This window comes from Alligator mississippiensis, chromosome 11, assembly GCF_030867095.1.
Source record: "Alligator mississippiensis isolate rAllMis1 chromosome 11, rAllMis1, whole genome shotgun sequence".
In the NCBI taxonomy this organism is placed as follows: Eukaryota; Metazoa; Chordata; order Crocodylia; family Alligatoridae; genus Alligator; species Alligator mississippiensis.
The window spans coordinates 41614354-41629675 of NC_081834.1; the positions used below are offsets into that span (position 1 = coordinate 41614354).

The 15322-nt window shown below is 52.5% G+C and overlaps 1 protein-coding gene across 2 annotated transcripts in view; it reads left to right on the plus strand.

The window, feature by feature from the left end:
• LOC102574304 (collagen and calcium-binding EGF domain-containing protein 1) overlaps nt 1-13791 on the plus strand; it is a 30557-nt gene extending 16766 nt beyond the window's left edge. For both annotated transcript variants that reach the window (XM_019477872.2, XM_059714884.1), the window contains exons 3-11: nt 6808-6860; nt 7905-8039; nt 8353-8490; nt 8660-8766; nt 9418-9538; nt 10002-10150; nt 10741-10776; nt 12267-12302; nt 13193-13791. In XM_019477872.2, the coding sequence (XP_019333417.1) occupies nt 6808-6860; nt 7905-8039; nt 8353-8490; nt 8660-8766; nt 9418-9538; nt 10002-10150; nt 10741-10776; nt 12267-12302; nt 13193-13399 (982 nt within the window). In that variant the 3' untranslated portion in view covers nt 13400-13791. The remainder of the gene's footprint in view (nt 1-6807; nt 6861-7904; nt 8040-8352; nt 8491-8659; nt 8767-9417; nt 9539-10001; nt 10151-10740; nt 10777-12266; nt 12303-13192) is intronic.
• The last annotated feature ends 1531 nt before the right edge of the window (nt 13792-15322 follow it).

A 15322-nucleotide genomic window follows, 5' to 3' on the forward strand; every position in this document is an offset into this window, starting at 1 on the left:
CAAACCTTCCCTTCACATTACCAGCTCCACTTCACACTGCCCTGTGCTCACCCAGCTCCCAGGGCAGGAGAAGGAGTCATGAGCAGATCTAGGATTTTGAAGAGTGGGATGCATGCAGTGAGGTCCATCACCATATATAACACAGCACACATTTTTCTCCAGGTAAAAAGAAGCTAGAAGCTTTATTAATGTGCTAAGGGCCAATGGCTGCATTATTCAGTTTAAGATTGTTTTTGCTTCAATCACAACTTTATTGAAATGAGTTAAAAAACAGTCTGCAGGGCCTGTGAAACAGGAGCTACTTTACCAGGAGCAGCTAACAGGCAGCAGAATTGCAGAAGAAAGAATAGCTTGATAAGTGGAACATCAAAACCATTCAGAAAGGAGAGAAAGTCATTAACACGTGTAGAACGAAGAAACCTTTGACTTCCACTCCTGTCCCTGTTTTTTTCATTATTTGTCCCCAATAATTGTTATCCATTTCTGTAGCCTCCCCGTCTGAGAGAGGCTAAAAGGTTACATGGTGGGCCTGGGCCCATGCCCCTGAAGGATGACAAATAGGCCTGTGGAATGAAGAGTTCAGAAGGAATCAAGTAGATTAAACTGAGCCACAATATCAATCAACTCCCTCACTGCTGCTTGAAGAGAAATGCTGCTGCCATTGCCGGACACTTGGTCTTAAACTTTGGGTAAACCAGGAACCAAAGGTGGGGTGTGACTGCACCACTGCACCCCCTCTCCCCTCCCCTCCCAGATTCACCCTTGCAGGGAGTTACTGGCAGCTGTAACTATCTGGGCTGTACTGAACAACTAGAGGGACCCATACAGGTCTGAGGCACTTGAGCCAGCCCACTTCAATTCACAAGGTTGGTTAATCCAGATTAACATTCCTCAGCATCCCTATGTAGACCAGCCCTCAAGAGAGCATGGGGCTGGAAGCCCAAAGCCAAGCTGTCTTTATCCAGCCTCTGTAAATAGTCTCCCTATCGCAGGGCACCTCAGTGCCTGCTCCTAGGGAGTAGAGACTGCCAGGGAGAGAGAGCCCTGGCAGAACAGAAGGAGCCCAGCGGAGGGTGGTCAGGGTAACGAGCGCAGCTGCGGGTGGCCAGAGTAACGCAGGGGAGCCAGCTGCCTGTGGGAGGCAGGGCCTGGCCCTTATAAAACCCAGGGCTGAAGCCAGGCTGGCAGTTCCCTGCCAGCAGCTGGAGAGGCAGGAGCTCTCTCAGTCAAGTTATGGGTAGAAGCCTAATTGCAAGTATAGCTCACGAGAGCTCTGGAGGCTTGAGCCATGATGCTAAGTTATAGCCGGGTGGCTTATGTTAAGTTTATAACCTAGGGGGCTTGTTTTGCTTTGGTGTTGTGTATTACACCAGTGGTTTGGGAGAGGCTATTAGGGGTTGGAGGAGGCCTCATAGGGACCCCAGAGGGGTGGGGCCCAAGTGCCTGAGGAGGGAGCAGTGTCCTCAGAGGGACCCCATAGGAGTGGGGGACGCTAGCGCCTGGGAAGGGCGCAGTAGCCTTAAAGGGGCCTCATGTCAGAGTGTGAGGACCCTGATGCCAGTAAGGGCGTCACTTGCGGGGTGCATAGACCCCAGCCCCAGGGTGGGGCACTTTTAAGAGCCCAGTGTGGGCACTGAGAGCCCCAAAAGGGGGCAGTATTATTAAGGAGCCCAACGGGGCCCAGAAGGTCCCAGAGAGGGGACCATTGCGAGGCCCAAAGGGGGCCATATGTGAGAGGCCCTGGAGCGGGGCAGGATTGAGAAGCCTAGGACGGGCGTGGCAGACCCGGTGACAGGCCTGCACTGCAGGAGAACCCAGAAGAAGGGTGGTGCTGCGGTGACCCCGGGGAAAAAGGGGATCACGGCACAGCGTCTAGGAAAGGGGAAGCAGTGCGGTGGGCCTAAAAGACCGGTGACCCGAGAAGAAGTCCTAGAGTGGACAAGAGTCCCGAGGAGGGACGTATTTTAGGGAAAGCCCGGAGGGGGCATATTGAGAGCCCCAAAGGAAGTAGACTAGAGAGAGAGAGCCCAGAAAGGGGTACACCAGGAGCCCCGAGAGGGGCGATGTTAGGGAAGGCCTGAGAGAGAGCGGGCAAGTATACAGAGAAGGCCCGAGAGAGCGGGCAGGCGTTTATGTTGACAGTCCAACGTCTGGTACATCTGCGAGGCTTGGGGCGTGATATTAGGGGTTGGTAGGAGCCACGCATAGCCCATAAGGCTAGGGTGTCTGGGGAGCACCCATCATCCCAGGAGACCCCAGGGGGTCCCGGACTACACGGGGACAGAGGTCCCAGCTAACCGTGCCCAGGGAGTCGTAGGTAGCCTCCCAGCTTTATACTAAACAGCAAAGACATGGCGGGTGAGAATCGAGGAAGCCTTGGGCCGACTTGGCACGGTAAAAGGGGGCCACAAGGAGATCACGGCCCTCCTGAAGGACCCCACGGTTACACCTTCAAATGAAGAGCCCCAGAGTCCTGACATATTGTTACCCAGCCAGAGATACACAAAACAGGTATCCCTCGATAAGCGATACATAAGGACTGGGTAGGGGGTGGAGGGGTTCAGTATAGCAAGCTGGGAAGGAAGGTGATCAGGGAATTACACACCCAAAGAGCTGCAGCAATCCTGACTGCCTGAGGAAAGTACTGAGCCAATCCTGGATTCAGGCAAGGGGTTTGCTGTTGACATCTCACAGCTCTCAAGAGATCATGGCTCATTCCTCTCTCTTCCCTGCTCCATTGGTAACCAGTAGGAAATCCAGATTTCTTCCCTCCTCCCTCTCACCCTGAGCTGCATGCATTTGGTACTTCCTCTTTGCACCATCAGCTCTGTTTTGCACTGCCCTCCACCCACCCGGCTCCCAGGGCAGAAGGGGGAGTTACCAGCAGCTGTAACCATCTGGACTGTGCTGAGCGACTCAGGAAGGGCCTGAACCACAGGGCAGACACGTGAATCAGAAACTCACCCCATTGAGTTCCCCATGCCAGGGAGACAGTGGGACCAGGGGAGCAAGGGCAAGCAGGATTAGACTTGTGGGGTTGGGGATTGGGAGCCCTTCCCTAGGGGGCAGCAGGCCATACTCTGTCTGATAGAGGGTCTCCAAATGGGCACCTCATGGGGCTGCTCTGCATATAAGAAGCAGGAGGCATCATGTAACCTGCCAGATGCCTGTTCAGTTGAGATGGGGGAGCACCAAGGCTGGAAGAGAGCCACAGGAAAGGCCTTCAGTGGGAGGAGAACGGAGGATGCTGTGGGCTGAGCGGAGAGAGATTGGAACAGCTGAAATCAGAGGGGCCTAAGAAAGGAGTCCCAGCTCTCTTGTGTCCTGTGGGCTGAGCTCTGCCATGGAGTTCTCCACAGGCACCCTTCCCCTCTCCCCCTACCATACAGGGAGCACTTTGTGCCCTGGGACAGTGACACCATAAGGCAGTAGAGAATAAGGGCCCAGTTTTAGATCATCCCACACCTCACACTTTGTGCATCCATTTTGCACTAGTCCAAATGGTTGCACAAGGGAACAAGTCAACCAGCAACTGAGCCCCAAAAGAGCAGTGGATGGAGACCCTGCAGAAGTCTCACAGGATTAAGACAGGAAGGGAGGTAAAAAAAGTGTCAAAAAAAGTGGAGTCGTCATTGACTCCAAAATGAACATGGGCTGACAATGCGAGGTCACGGTCGGCAGGGCTAACCGGACCCTATTGTGTATCCACAGGTGCATCTCAAGTAGGGCCAAAGAGGTGATCCTTCCCCTCTACGCAACACTGGTCAGGCCACAGCTGGAGTATTGTGTCTAGTTCTGGGCACCCCACTTCAAGAGGGATGTGGACAACATTGAGAGGGTCCAGAGGAGGGCCACCCGTATGATCCGGGGACAGCAGGGCACACCCTACAATAAGAGGCTACAGGACCTGAACCTGCTCAGCCTTCACAAGAGAAGGCTGAGGGGGGACCTTGTGACTGTCTATAAACTCACTAGGGGGGACCAGAAGGGTTTGGGGGAGACCTTGTTTCCCCTAGCGCCCCCCAGGATAACAAGGAATAATGGCCACAAGTTGTTGGAGAGTAGGTTCAGATTAGACATCCATAGGAACTACTTCACAGTTAGGGTGGCTAGGATCTGGAACCAACTTCCAAGGGAAGTGGTGCTGGCTCCTTCCCTGGGGGTCTTTAAGAAGCGGCTCGATACCTACCTGGCTGGGGTCACTTGAGCCTAGTTTTCCTCCTGCCCAGGCAGGGGGTCGGACTTGAAGATCTACAAGGTCCCTTCCGACCCTACTTCTATGATTCTATGATAAACCTCCCTTGCTGCAACTTGAGCCCGCTGCTCCTTGTTCTGTCATCTGCCACCACTGAGAACAGTCCAGCTCCATCCTCTTTGGAACCCCCCCACCCTTTTAGGAAGTTAAAGGCTGCTATCAAATCTCCCCTCAGTCTCTTCTTCTGCAGACTAAATAAGCCCTGTTCTCCACAGAAGTCATGGGCTCCAACCCCTGAACCATTTTCATTGCTCTCTGCTGGACTCTCTCCAAATTGTACACATCCTTTGTATGGGGGGAGAGGTGGGGACTGGATACAGTACTCCAGATGTGGCCTCACCAGTGCAGAATAGAGTGGAATAGTTACTGCCCTCGATCTTTTGTCAGTGCTCTTACTAATGCAGCCCAATATGCCGTTAGCCTTCTTGGCAGTAAGGGCACCCTGCTGACTCACATCCATCTTATTGTATGCTGTATCCTGGGTCCTTTTCTGAAGAGCTGCTGCTTAGCCAGCCAGTCCCCAGGCCGTAGCTGATGCTCCTTGCCAAGTGCTACTGGGAGAGGGCAGGCCAGAAGATGCCCCATTTCAGTCCCCTGCAATGCCCTGCTCCACTCAGACACCCTGCCACACTAAGTGCTGCTGTGCTACAACAGCCTATCACCTCTGAGACTTACCATGCAGGACAGGTATCGGGAGAACAAGATCTGTGGCTGGCTTATGGTGGTAAGGCTGATTGCTTATCACAGGAGGGACAGACTGCAAAGTACCAGTCACTGGTGGTGTTGAGCAGGCTGCTGCTGTTTCCTTTAAAAAGATCATTTTCCCATAAAAAGATCAAGATCTTTGGCCCAAGTCCTGTGTGGTTTGGGCCAAAGAGAATCAGAGACAGACTAATCAGTCAGGCTACAGGTGTGTGGGGATTAGTCTGCAGGTGAAGGGATCTTCCTACATGGCAAGTGTGTAAGTGATCACAGTGAGCCCTGTTTTTGAATGGGCAGCAATAAGTGCAGTGATTGACCATGAGTGCATGCATAGGAGAGCCAGGACTCCTGGGTTTTTATCCACTGCCCAGCTACTGGATTCCTGCATGGGATTACTTCACTGCTCTGGGCCTGGGGGCTTGGCTCAGAGGATCAGACCCTCAGGGCAGCAAGAGCCTGGGATGAACAATGGACTGGCCAAGAGGTGCAAAAAATAAGGGGCAGTGGAGTCCGTTTTGGAGCAGGGCTAAGAAGCAGAGTGGGGAGATCCTCCCACCCCCTGCTTTTATTTAGGATAGCTCAGTGAGCCTCTGCCCAGAGAGGGTTGCTGAGAGGCAGCTTCCAGCTGCCTCAATTTCCTGTTTGTAGCACAATTGCCAGGGGTTATGTGGGTCACTCACATGAAAGGGCATGAGCACCTGTTTGCCTCCCCTCCCCAGGGCCTCCTCCAGCATGTTCCACCCCCTGCCTCTGACTGCAAACCCCACCCTGGGTTTCTTTTCAAGCAGCTTCCAACAGCTGGAGCAGGCAGAGGAGAAACAGTGGTGGTGCTGCTCTCTGGTGGCAGAATTTGCCATCACAGTCTTCTCTGGGCACAAGAAGGGGCTTCCAGCTCTGCTGGGCTGGAAGAGAGAGGGGAGTGGGCAAAGTGGGTGCTTGAGAAGAAGGCACATATGCACCACAGGCTTCATCAGAGCTACTTGGCTGGTTGGCCCTGGAGCCTGAGACTGAGGAGAGGTAGAGGCACAATTGACAAAGTGATCCATGACTGGAGCTGTTGCAGAGACAGCATTGCCAGGTGTATAGACCAGGGGTTGGCAATGTTTTTGGGCACAGTGCCAAAAACACCTGCAACCTTGAGTTGTATGATGTTGGTATGCCAGGGGCAGACAGTGGGGGAGCCATGAGGGGCCCAATCTTTGGTAGGGCAGCATAGCCTTGACCCCTTCCCTGCTATCCACCCTGAGGCGTACGTATCAAGCAAAATGCCTTCACGTACCACATTGTGGCACATAGGTTACCTACCCCTTGTAAAGACCATTGATCTAGAATGAGACATGGGTTCTATCGCCAGCTCTGCTTCTGCCTTGCTGTACCACCTTGGACAAGTCCATGTGCCTCTGTCTCCTCTTCTCCAGTCTTGCCTATTTAGCATCCAAACTCCTCAGGGCCGGGGATGTCTCTGCCAATGCCCGGCACAGTGCATCCTGGATCTCAGCCACTATGGGATCAATAATGGACAGTCCAAAGAAAGCACCCAAGAGTTTTGCTTTGCACAGGGAAATTATAAGATCAGGATGAGTCTTAAGTCCTTAAATCCTTCTAGGCCAAACTCCCCAGTGATCAGTGCTCAGAGCCTTGCAGAGTGTGGTCTGCTGGGTGTTCTGATTGGATAGGCCTTCAGGACTTGGGCAAGCAGGTACCATCACTATTGGGTGGGCCAGCATCCCTCCACTAGCACTGGAGTGATGCCCTGGGGAGTCAGACCCTGTATTGTCCCTTGATTATTTGTGGCAGGAGCTAATTGCATGGGAGAAGGTGGTTGCTGACATGGCTTTTTCTCACCCCAGGAGGCAGTGCTGCAAGGGCTACAGGTTTGTGATGGGCCAGTGCATCCATGAAAGTAAGTATGAAAAGGAAGGCTCTGGGACATGTTACTTGCTGTGTCCCCACTTGCCCCCTGAAGCCACTCATGTCACTGATTTTGCTACCCAGCTGAGGGGATTACTCAGTCAGACCCGGCCTGGTGTAACACCATATACCTGTGCTGTGAGTTTGGCAGATAGTGCCACATGGGTTGGATGTCAACAAGCTTGTCCACTCCTCCTGCCAGAGCCTTGGGATGTTGGCTCACAACAGAGGGGCTCATACTATGCAATGAGAGTTGGACACATCTTGACTTCTGGGCCTGCCAGCCTGTGTCTCAACAGGCATGACTTTGGCTCACTCTACCACAGTCTGTGCTGGATGGGCAACTGCCTATCGCATTTGATTTGGAGATGGGTTTAAGCTATAGAGTCCTGACCTGGGTCTTCCCCAGAGTTCAGGGACAGGTAGATCTGGGGTGCTGCTCCAGACTAACCTAAAGGTGGGCAACTCTTCTGCTTCTCACCCTACTCCAGCAAGGGTAGCTTTGGAAACTGCTTTTTATTTATGAACCTTGGGAGCTGCTACCAAACTGGTGGTTCCATTACTGAGGCAGTTCTGGGGCAGGCAGAATAGGGGTGGGGGTCACTGAGATGTGTGCAGGGGCTGGGTCACTTGGGACTACTGGGAAAGGCCTGGAAGAAGGAGCTGGGTTGGGGGAGTTGGGTAGAAGGGATGATTGAAGTAAGGATCTGAGTTACATGGAGGTACCTACTCATCAGTCTCCCTTTCATGCACATGCCTAACCATCGTTGGACAGAAGGAACCAGATTGGTAGCTGATCTGATATCCAATGAGGTCAGCAGTCATGTGGATTAATGCTAGATGAGGACCTGGCTCGTAGTGGGGGGGCGCGTGTAGGATCCCAGATGTAGACCAGCTGTTGGGATGGGAAGAGGAGACCAGCCCAATCACCTGTGGGCTGCACTGGCCATGGCTTTCTCCACCTTACTGGACCCAAAGCCTGAAGGTCTGGGAAAGGCCAGCACAACAGTGTGAGACTCCATCTGCCTCTTCTCAGGTGTGGACGTGTGTGCAGAGTTCCCTTGTGAGCAGCAGTGCACGGATAACTTTGGCCGCATCCTGTGCACCTGCTTTCCTGGCTACCGGTTTGACAGGGAGCGCCACAAGAACCACCTCCACCCGTACTGCCTGGGTGAGTGACTCCCCTGGTGCAGGCCTGGATCGGACAGGCCCCTCTCTAGGACAGTGTTCTGCCTCTTGCAAAGCCCTGGGGACTTTGGGTGACACTTGGGTGATCTTTGCAGGAGAGCCACCCCCATGGCAATCTAGAGCCTCCTAGAGAGCCACCGTTCCCAGGGGGATCACTGTGCATGTCTCCCTCATGTCCTGGCCTGTAGGAGACTATGAATATCCCTGACTCCTGGTAAGGCTGCTGCCCCAGAGGCCTCCCCACCATGTGTATTCCCATGTCTGTGCTGAGGCTGATGTCTCTCTGTCAACCCCAGACATCGACGAGTGCTCAGAGGACACCAGGGCCATGTGCGACCAGCTCTGCACCAACATGCCGGGGAGCTATCGCTGCCATTGCCAGCGGGGCTATCACCTCGCATCCAATGGGAGAACCTGCTTGAAATCTGGGAATGGTGAGTCCTTTGGAGGTGTTGTGTGGCATCCGCTGCCCAAGCCCAGCCCTGGCTTGGGCAGACAAAGCTTCATCTACCCTGCTGGAGCTCCCTTCGCTTAGCCCCATCCTGAACCCAGCACCATGTCTCTCCCCACTGCTGCCACTGCCCATGTGTTGTGCTCTTCCAGTGACTCCAGCAGCCCAATCAGAGATCTTGATGGGTGCCAGGTCATGCTCCATAACCTGCGAGGAATTCAGCAGCATGAAACAGGCAGTCTCCCAGCTGAAACAGAAGGTGGGACAATGATGGGCATCTGGGCTTCTCCTTCCAAGCTGGGCTCAGACAGGCAGAGCAGTGCATGCCTTGTAGGGGTATGTGGGTCCAGCCCTAGGAGACCTGTGATATGGCTTCCTTGATGTCCTAGATCAAAAGGAACAGGTGCTCCAGAAAAGGGGGTCCACAGGTCGTACGGCCCATATGGGCAGAGTGACAGCTGGGAGGAAACTCATCCAAGGGCCGGGTTCAGGCCCATGCAGAGTTGATGTTGTTGCAACCATTTGCACCAGTGTTGGGTAGGTGCCATCAAAGGAAGTGCATGCAGAAGGCAGGGCCATCTCCTAGCCAATCCCATTAGAGATGGAGCATGCAGGGGAAGGGGCCACCTCCCCAGCCAGTCCTAGTAGACTGGGAGCAGATCTTTTACCCCAGAGACCTCCCAAAGGAGAGGGGTAGCTGCTACCACCTCATTCATGTGCTGTGTCTTCCTTCTCAAAATTAATAGCCACATCTGTGTGCCCCTGGCAGCTGGTTCCATCTCACTCCTAACCACTGGTTGAAGTCACACCATTGACATTGATCCCAGGGGCCCCCGAGCCTGCAGAAGTGGCTTAACCAACCCTTTTTATCTGTGTTTCTTTTCCTCCCTACCATCCCTAATTCCTCCAGCTGCTAGTTGCTGGCCTGGATCACAGCAGCGGGAAGCCCTCAGTGCGGGGTAACCGGAAACCAGCAGCCCCCTTGCACTGCCCTCCCGCCCCAGGGCTGCCGGGCCCACCTGGACCCCCAGGTACATCTCAGGGGTTTGATGTAGGCTATGAGATGCAGGATAAGACAGCTGCTGGTTTGCCCTTGTGTATTGGCGTGGATCTGAACCTGCACTGGGCTCTTATGAGGCGGTACCATTCTCCCACTGTCCAGACCTAGTGAAGATCCTAGTTACCAGAGGGAAATAGTGGAGCTGGGTACGAGCAATGCAGTAACTGTCTAGGGGAAGAGTCGTGGATACGCAGGGCAGTTACTAGAAGTCCTGTCTCTGACTGAATTCTCTGCTTGGGTTTTTGTTCTGCTCAGGGCAGGGAACCCCCTGGGACACTTATTAGGGCCTAGGGCAGAATGGATGGTGCCCTGTGAAGGAGAGTGGAGACCCATGCAAAGCAAATCTTAGGTAGAAATGTATGCCCCCCCACCACCAAAGGAATAATTGCATCCCGCTCCCTCCCCTAAATCAAACGGCCCTTCTCTGTGGTCAGGTGAGCCGGGCACAGCAGGGGAGAGAGGGAGTCCAGGCCCAGTGGGCCCCCCGGGGCCTCCGGGAGTGCAGGGGCCCAGAGGAGACCTTGGGCCGATGGGACCATATCCTGACTTTGCCCATATCAAAATTGGACGCAGGGGACCAGTGGTGAGTAGCTAAACTCTGTCACCATTTACTGCATCATGTGTCCTGGGCCTATCTCCATGGCTCAGGAGTTCAGTCCACCATCCCCATCCAGCTTGGCCCCAGACAGTAGCTCCCTCTCCACACAGGAATCCTGCCAGACCCTCCCACCACTACTCTGTAAACCCAGCCTCTGCCAAGATCTGGCTTGTGGGCCCCTGACTCCCATACTCTCCCAAACATGGCTGGCGGACCCCAACCTCCATGTGACCCCTGCTTAACTATGGCTGATGGACTCTCCTCCACTTCCACATGACCTCTGCCCTCACTCATTCACCCACTGGGACCTGGTTGACAGGCACCCTGGCACCATTCTGCTGCTCTCCTGCCTAGTCAGGTTCAGGGGCTAGCTCCTCTCCAGCACAGATCCATTGCCACCACCATTTTCCACTGTGTCACCCAGATCCACTCAGTGGGCTTCTTCCTAGCCAAGCCACCAGGTCCATAGTGAACAGGCCTGTCCCAGACATGATGAACTCCAGCACATACTTGCTGCAGAGTGGGGATGATGGTGTTCATGCCTCTGCTAAGTTCCTTGATGTTGTTTCTCCTAGGGCGCTCCTGGGGCACCTGGAAGGAATGGCCTGAAGGTACAGTGCTTCACAGAGCTATTTGTGTTTGTAATGCCCTAGAAGACACCAGTGGGGTCCATTGTGCTAGCCACTGTACATGCTCAAATTAAAAAGCTGCTTCCTGCTGTGGTACTGCCAGCTGGGAACCCAGCCTTTCGTAAGGCTCTGATGCCTAATGCCAAGTCTGAGCTCCTGTGCGAGTGACTCATTTCCTTAAATGGTGAAAGCAAACATGATTGTCCAGTGCCTTTCCTCTTTGGTCATGGCTCATCACCAGCATAGACCCATTCCAATCTGTCTGCACTAGAAAAATTAATTCTCTGCTGGGGTGACTCATGGGTAGGAGCCAACAGGTACATCCAGTGTTAATGTGGATGGTAGCAGCCATGGCTCATGAATAGCTAATACAGACTCTCTTCCTAGCCACAGCCACCTCTTCAGCAGTAAAACTCTCCACAAGAGCAAGTGCACTACCCAGTGACTGATGCATCCCACCCCAGAAGCAGCTGCATATCAGTGCTGCATGAGCCATCTCTGAACTGGCCAAGTTTGTTAAAGCCCTTTGCTGTGAGAGTCTGCATCTGGGTGACATCCACCATTGCTAAGATAGCTCTGAATGGGAAATGGTATACAATGAGTACAAAGCTGTTGTCCTCGTGAGCTAGCTTCAGGGGTGGATTCTTGCCCTGCAGCACAATCCAGGAGAAAGTTAACTTCCTCATCTGGAGAAGAGAAGTCATCTAACAGCATGAACCAACAGTGTTCTGGGTTTTATGAACAGGAGCATGACTTACAAATTAAAGGGTCTGATTCTTCCACTTTGTTCAGCACTAGGGAGACCTCACCTGAAGTACCATGTCCCGTTTTGGGCCCCACACTTCAAGAAGGATGTGTAAAATTGGAAAGAGTCCAGTTCAGAGCAACAAGAATTAGTAGAGGTCTGGGAAGCCTGGCTTATGAGGAAAGGCTGGATGAATTAGGGTAATTGAGTACGGAGACGAGAAGACTGAGGGGGGATTTGATAACAGTCTTCAAATACCTGAAGGTCTATTACAAAGAGGGTGGAGATGGGTTTTTCTCTGTGGCTGTAGGGGACAGGACTAGGAGCAATGGCCTCAAGCTGCAGCAGAGGAAATTTAAGTTGGAGATTAAGAGGAACTTTCTGACTGTGAGAGTGGTTGAGCATGGGAACAGACTGCCTAGAGAAGTTACAGAATATCCATCCCTGAAAATTTTCAAGAGCAGGTTGGATGGGCACTTGGCTGGGATGGTTTAGTCAGAGGTGATCCTGCCTTGAGCAGAGGGCTGGACTAGATGACACTGCATGGTCCCTTCCAGCCTTACTTTCCTAGGATCCTATATTGTGTGACACCTCCCCCTCCAAGCCCCAACCCCCAGCACTGCTATCAGACAGGAGGTTTCTACAGTGATTCAAGTCATGTGAGCTGCTGTGCAACAGGAAACACATCACTACTTCTCCAGGCTCTGACGTATGATTTCTCTTTCAGGGTGAACGAGGATACCCTGGTCCCCAAGGGCCACCGGTAAGAGCAAGCTGGATGGAAAACTCACTTGCAGTGCTGTGTCTTAGTCAGTGTAAGGTCAGGTGGGTCCATGCCTTGCTCCTTAGGCCAAGTGAGTGGGAAACTCTACTGGTCTGACTGGGTCACCCTTTAGCTCTCTTTGATGAAATGTTACAAGATGCAAGGCAATGCAGCGTCCATCCCTGTGGGTCTGCTGCTGAGTAGGTCAGTGTGAAGCTGGCTGGGTGGGCTGTTGTCACGCATGCCATGGAGTTATGTCCATCAGGTTTATGCCCTGATTCCTTTTAGTCGAATAGGCAGGAAGTAGAAGAGGGGACACACTGGGAAGCCCAGTGGAAGGAATAATTGTCATACTCATAGCCAGACTCCCTGGTGTGTCAGTCAGTGAAGCTCTATTGAATTCAGTGTCTGAAATAAAGTCCTCTTAGATGGAAGACTGTTGTTCTCACAATTATCAAGGACCCACCACTAGAGTCTGACCAGTTTGCATCCATCCATGTGCATAAAGACAGTGGTGCAGTGCTCCCCACACAATCCTTTCTGAACAAAACCCTCCCAGCTGTGTGGAGGGAGGAACCCGTATGTGGCAGCCATCAGATAAGCAGAGTCCTGCCTCCCTGGTCCTCCCTGCAGTGGTGGAAGATGTCAGCCGCTCCTCCATGCAAGCATGGTCCCTTTCTGCCACACTCTCCCCAGCCCTGAACACCCACTCTGCCACACTAGCACTGAGCTCCTGTGACCCACCACCATTCACAGCTTGGTGAATTGAGATCTGGCCTTTATGTTTGGCCAGCACTGGAGCCCAACCTAGCCTGGCTCCATCATCCCAAAACAGTAGGACAATAGAGACCTAGTCACACAAAATACCTATGTTCCTTGTCTGCCCACAGGGCCCTCCCGGCTCCTTTGACTTCCTCCTCCTCATGATGGCTGACATCCGGAATGACATCATTGAGCTGCAGGAGAAGGTTTTCAGCCAGCGGCGGAGGATGGAGTTTGAGCTGCCGCCGGCCAGGAGCAAAGACCCAGATGTGCGTGATTTGGGGTCTGGGCAGGAGGAGTCGCTGGGACCTAGATCTGCACGCTCAACCACATGACCTCCGTGCCAGCATTTGCTGCCCTGCAACCACACTCATACTTCAGAGGACCATGACACTCCATGGATGCTGGACACGGCAGATGTCTGGCCTGAGGAAACTGCTCTGATCTGCCCTTACAGTTGCCTTCCAGAGTCTATTTATTACAACAGTCGGATGTTAATTTTTTACAAGCAGGATGATGGGAGAGGCTGCATTTTTATAAGGATGTTTCTACCTCCCTAAGAGTAAGTGGGACCAGCAGGATAATGTCCAGATCCATGGAAACCCTGGCTGGGCTTCTCATCAGCAGCCCAGATCACGCTGGCAGGCTGCCTTCGGGTGAATAGAAGAAGCATGTTCCCAGACCTTCCCCCATTGGAATTCAACTGGAAGTAAAGTATTTAATTTAATTTGGCCATTGGCTTCTTCAGTCTGCCCAGACTTCCCAGAAGAACTGGAAGTGGGGAAAGGGAGGCAGGTGCCTAGGGTTCACATTATGAGGGGAAATTGGTTGTTGTAATCCACCCATCGAGTGCTAACAGATAAGCGGGAAGGAAGGAGTAAAGCCCAGAGAGGCAAGACAGTCCTCTCCCTTCCATCCGTCACAGGCCAGGATCAGTGGTGATTTCAGTGTGTGCAGTAGGCTGGGCCCATCCAAAGGAAAATTACCTCAGTGACTTCAAAGCTGACTGTGTTCCACATACCCACTCCTAGTGGCATGGGAGGCCACTACCATCATGGCAAACAGAGCTGGGTCATTGGGAGCACATAGGTTTTGATCCACAGAGCTGAAGCGTGATCCCCCCTCTAGCCAATGACCCACCCAAAACCATGGTTTAGCCTTCCCTTAGGCAGACAGGGTACAGCGAGCAGTCAGGGGAAGATCACCACCCATGCCGCACTCAGAATCACAAGAGGAGATCTTGCCAAGCACACGCCTGAGGATAGTCATCTAGAAGCCAAATGCAGGTGGGTATCTTAGCTGACGTCACCCAAAGCTTGTTGTGGAGTCTTCAACTTGTAGATTGCATGAATCTAGACCCTTCTTCTTGTCAATGACATGAATGTAGGTTGGTAGTCTTAGAGTGATGTTGTAGCCATGATAGTCCAGGAATGATGAGAGAGGCAAGGATTTTTGGGGTGATACCTTTTATTGGACCAACTGAATAGTTGGACTAAAGCTAGACCAGTTTTTGAATGCAAGGCATTCTTCTTCAGGTCTGCAGTGGTGCTTGTTTTCCTCCTCAGACCTGAAGATGAATGCTTGGCATTTGAAAGCTTGTCTGACTTGACCCCAGCTATGCAGTTGGTCCAACAAAAGATATTGCCCCCCCAAAATCCTTACCAGTCTCATGAATATGAATCTGGGTTTGCATTTCCTTGTACTCACTTCTGAATTTGGTCCTCGGGCTCCCCATACCAGTAGAGAAGGTATGAACACAGGAAAATTAACAGGCTCATTTTCTCGAGGGTTAGCCAGGTAGACAAAGTATATGGACTAAAGAGTTTTTTATGTGAGGTGGGGAATATACCAGACATTAGTTTCTCCACAATAGTTGTCTGCATACCCACTCCTATCCCATGGCAAATGATAGCTAAACTGTGGCAATTTATCCTTGTTTCATTCTGGAGAAAGCAGCCCCACTTCAGCTTTCATTAACTTCATAATGGGACTGAAAGTTACCACAAAGTTGCTGATATACAGTTAGTCCAATTCCCCACTTTTTAACTTGGTATAGTTTGTTCATGTGGCCAGACCTGAGGAAAATGTCACTGGAATATGAGCACAGCAGCGATTCCATTGCACGCTCGGCTCGAATAACCTCCAGCTCATTGATCACCATCTGAGTGTTGCTAAACCTACCGCTGTGCTACGTGTTAGGAGGGGGAATTCTGGCCTTCCAGACACCCAGATCCCCAGCAGGGGGTACCTGCTGGTTT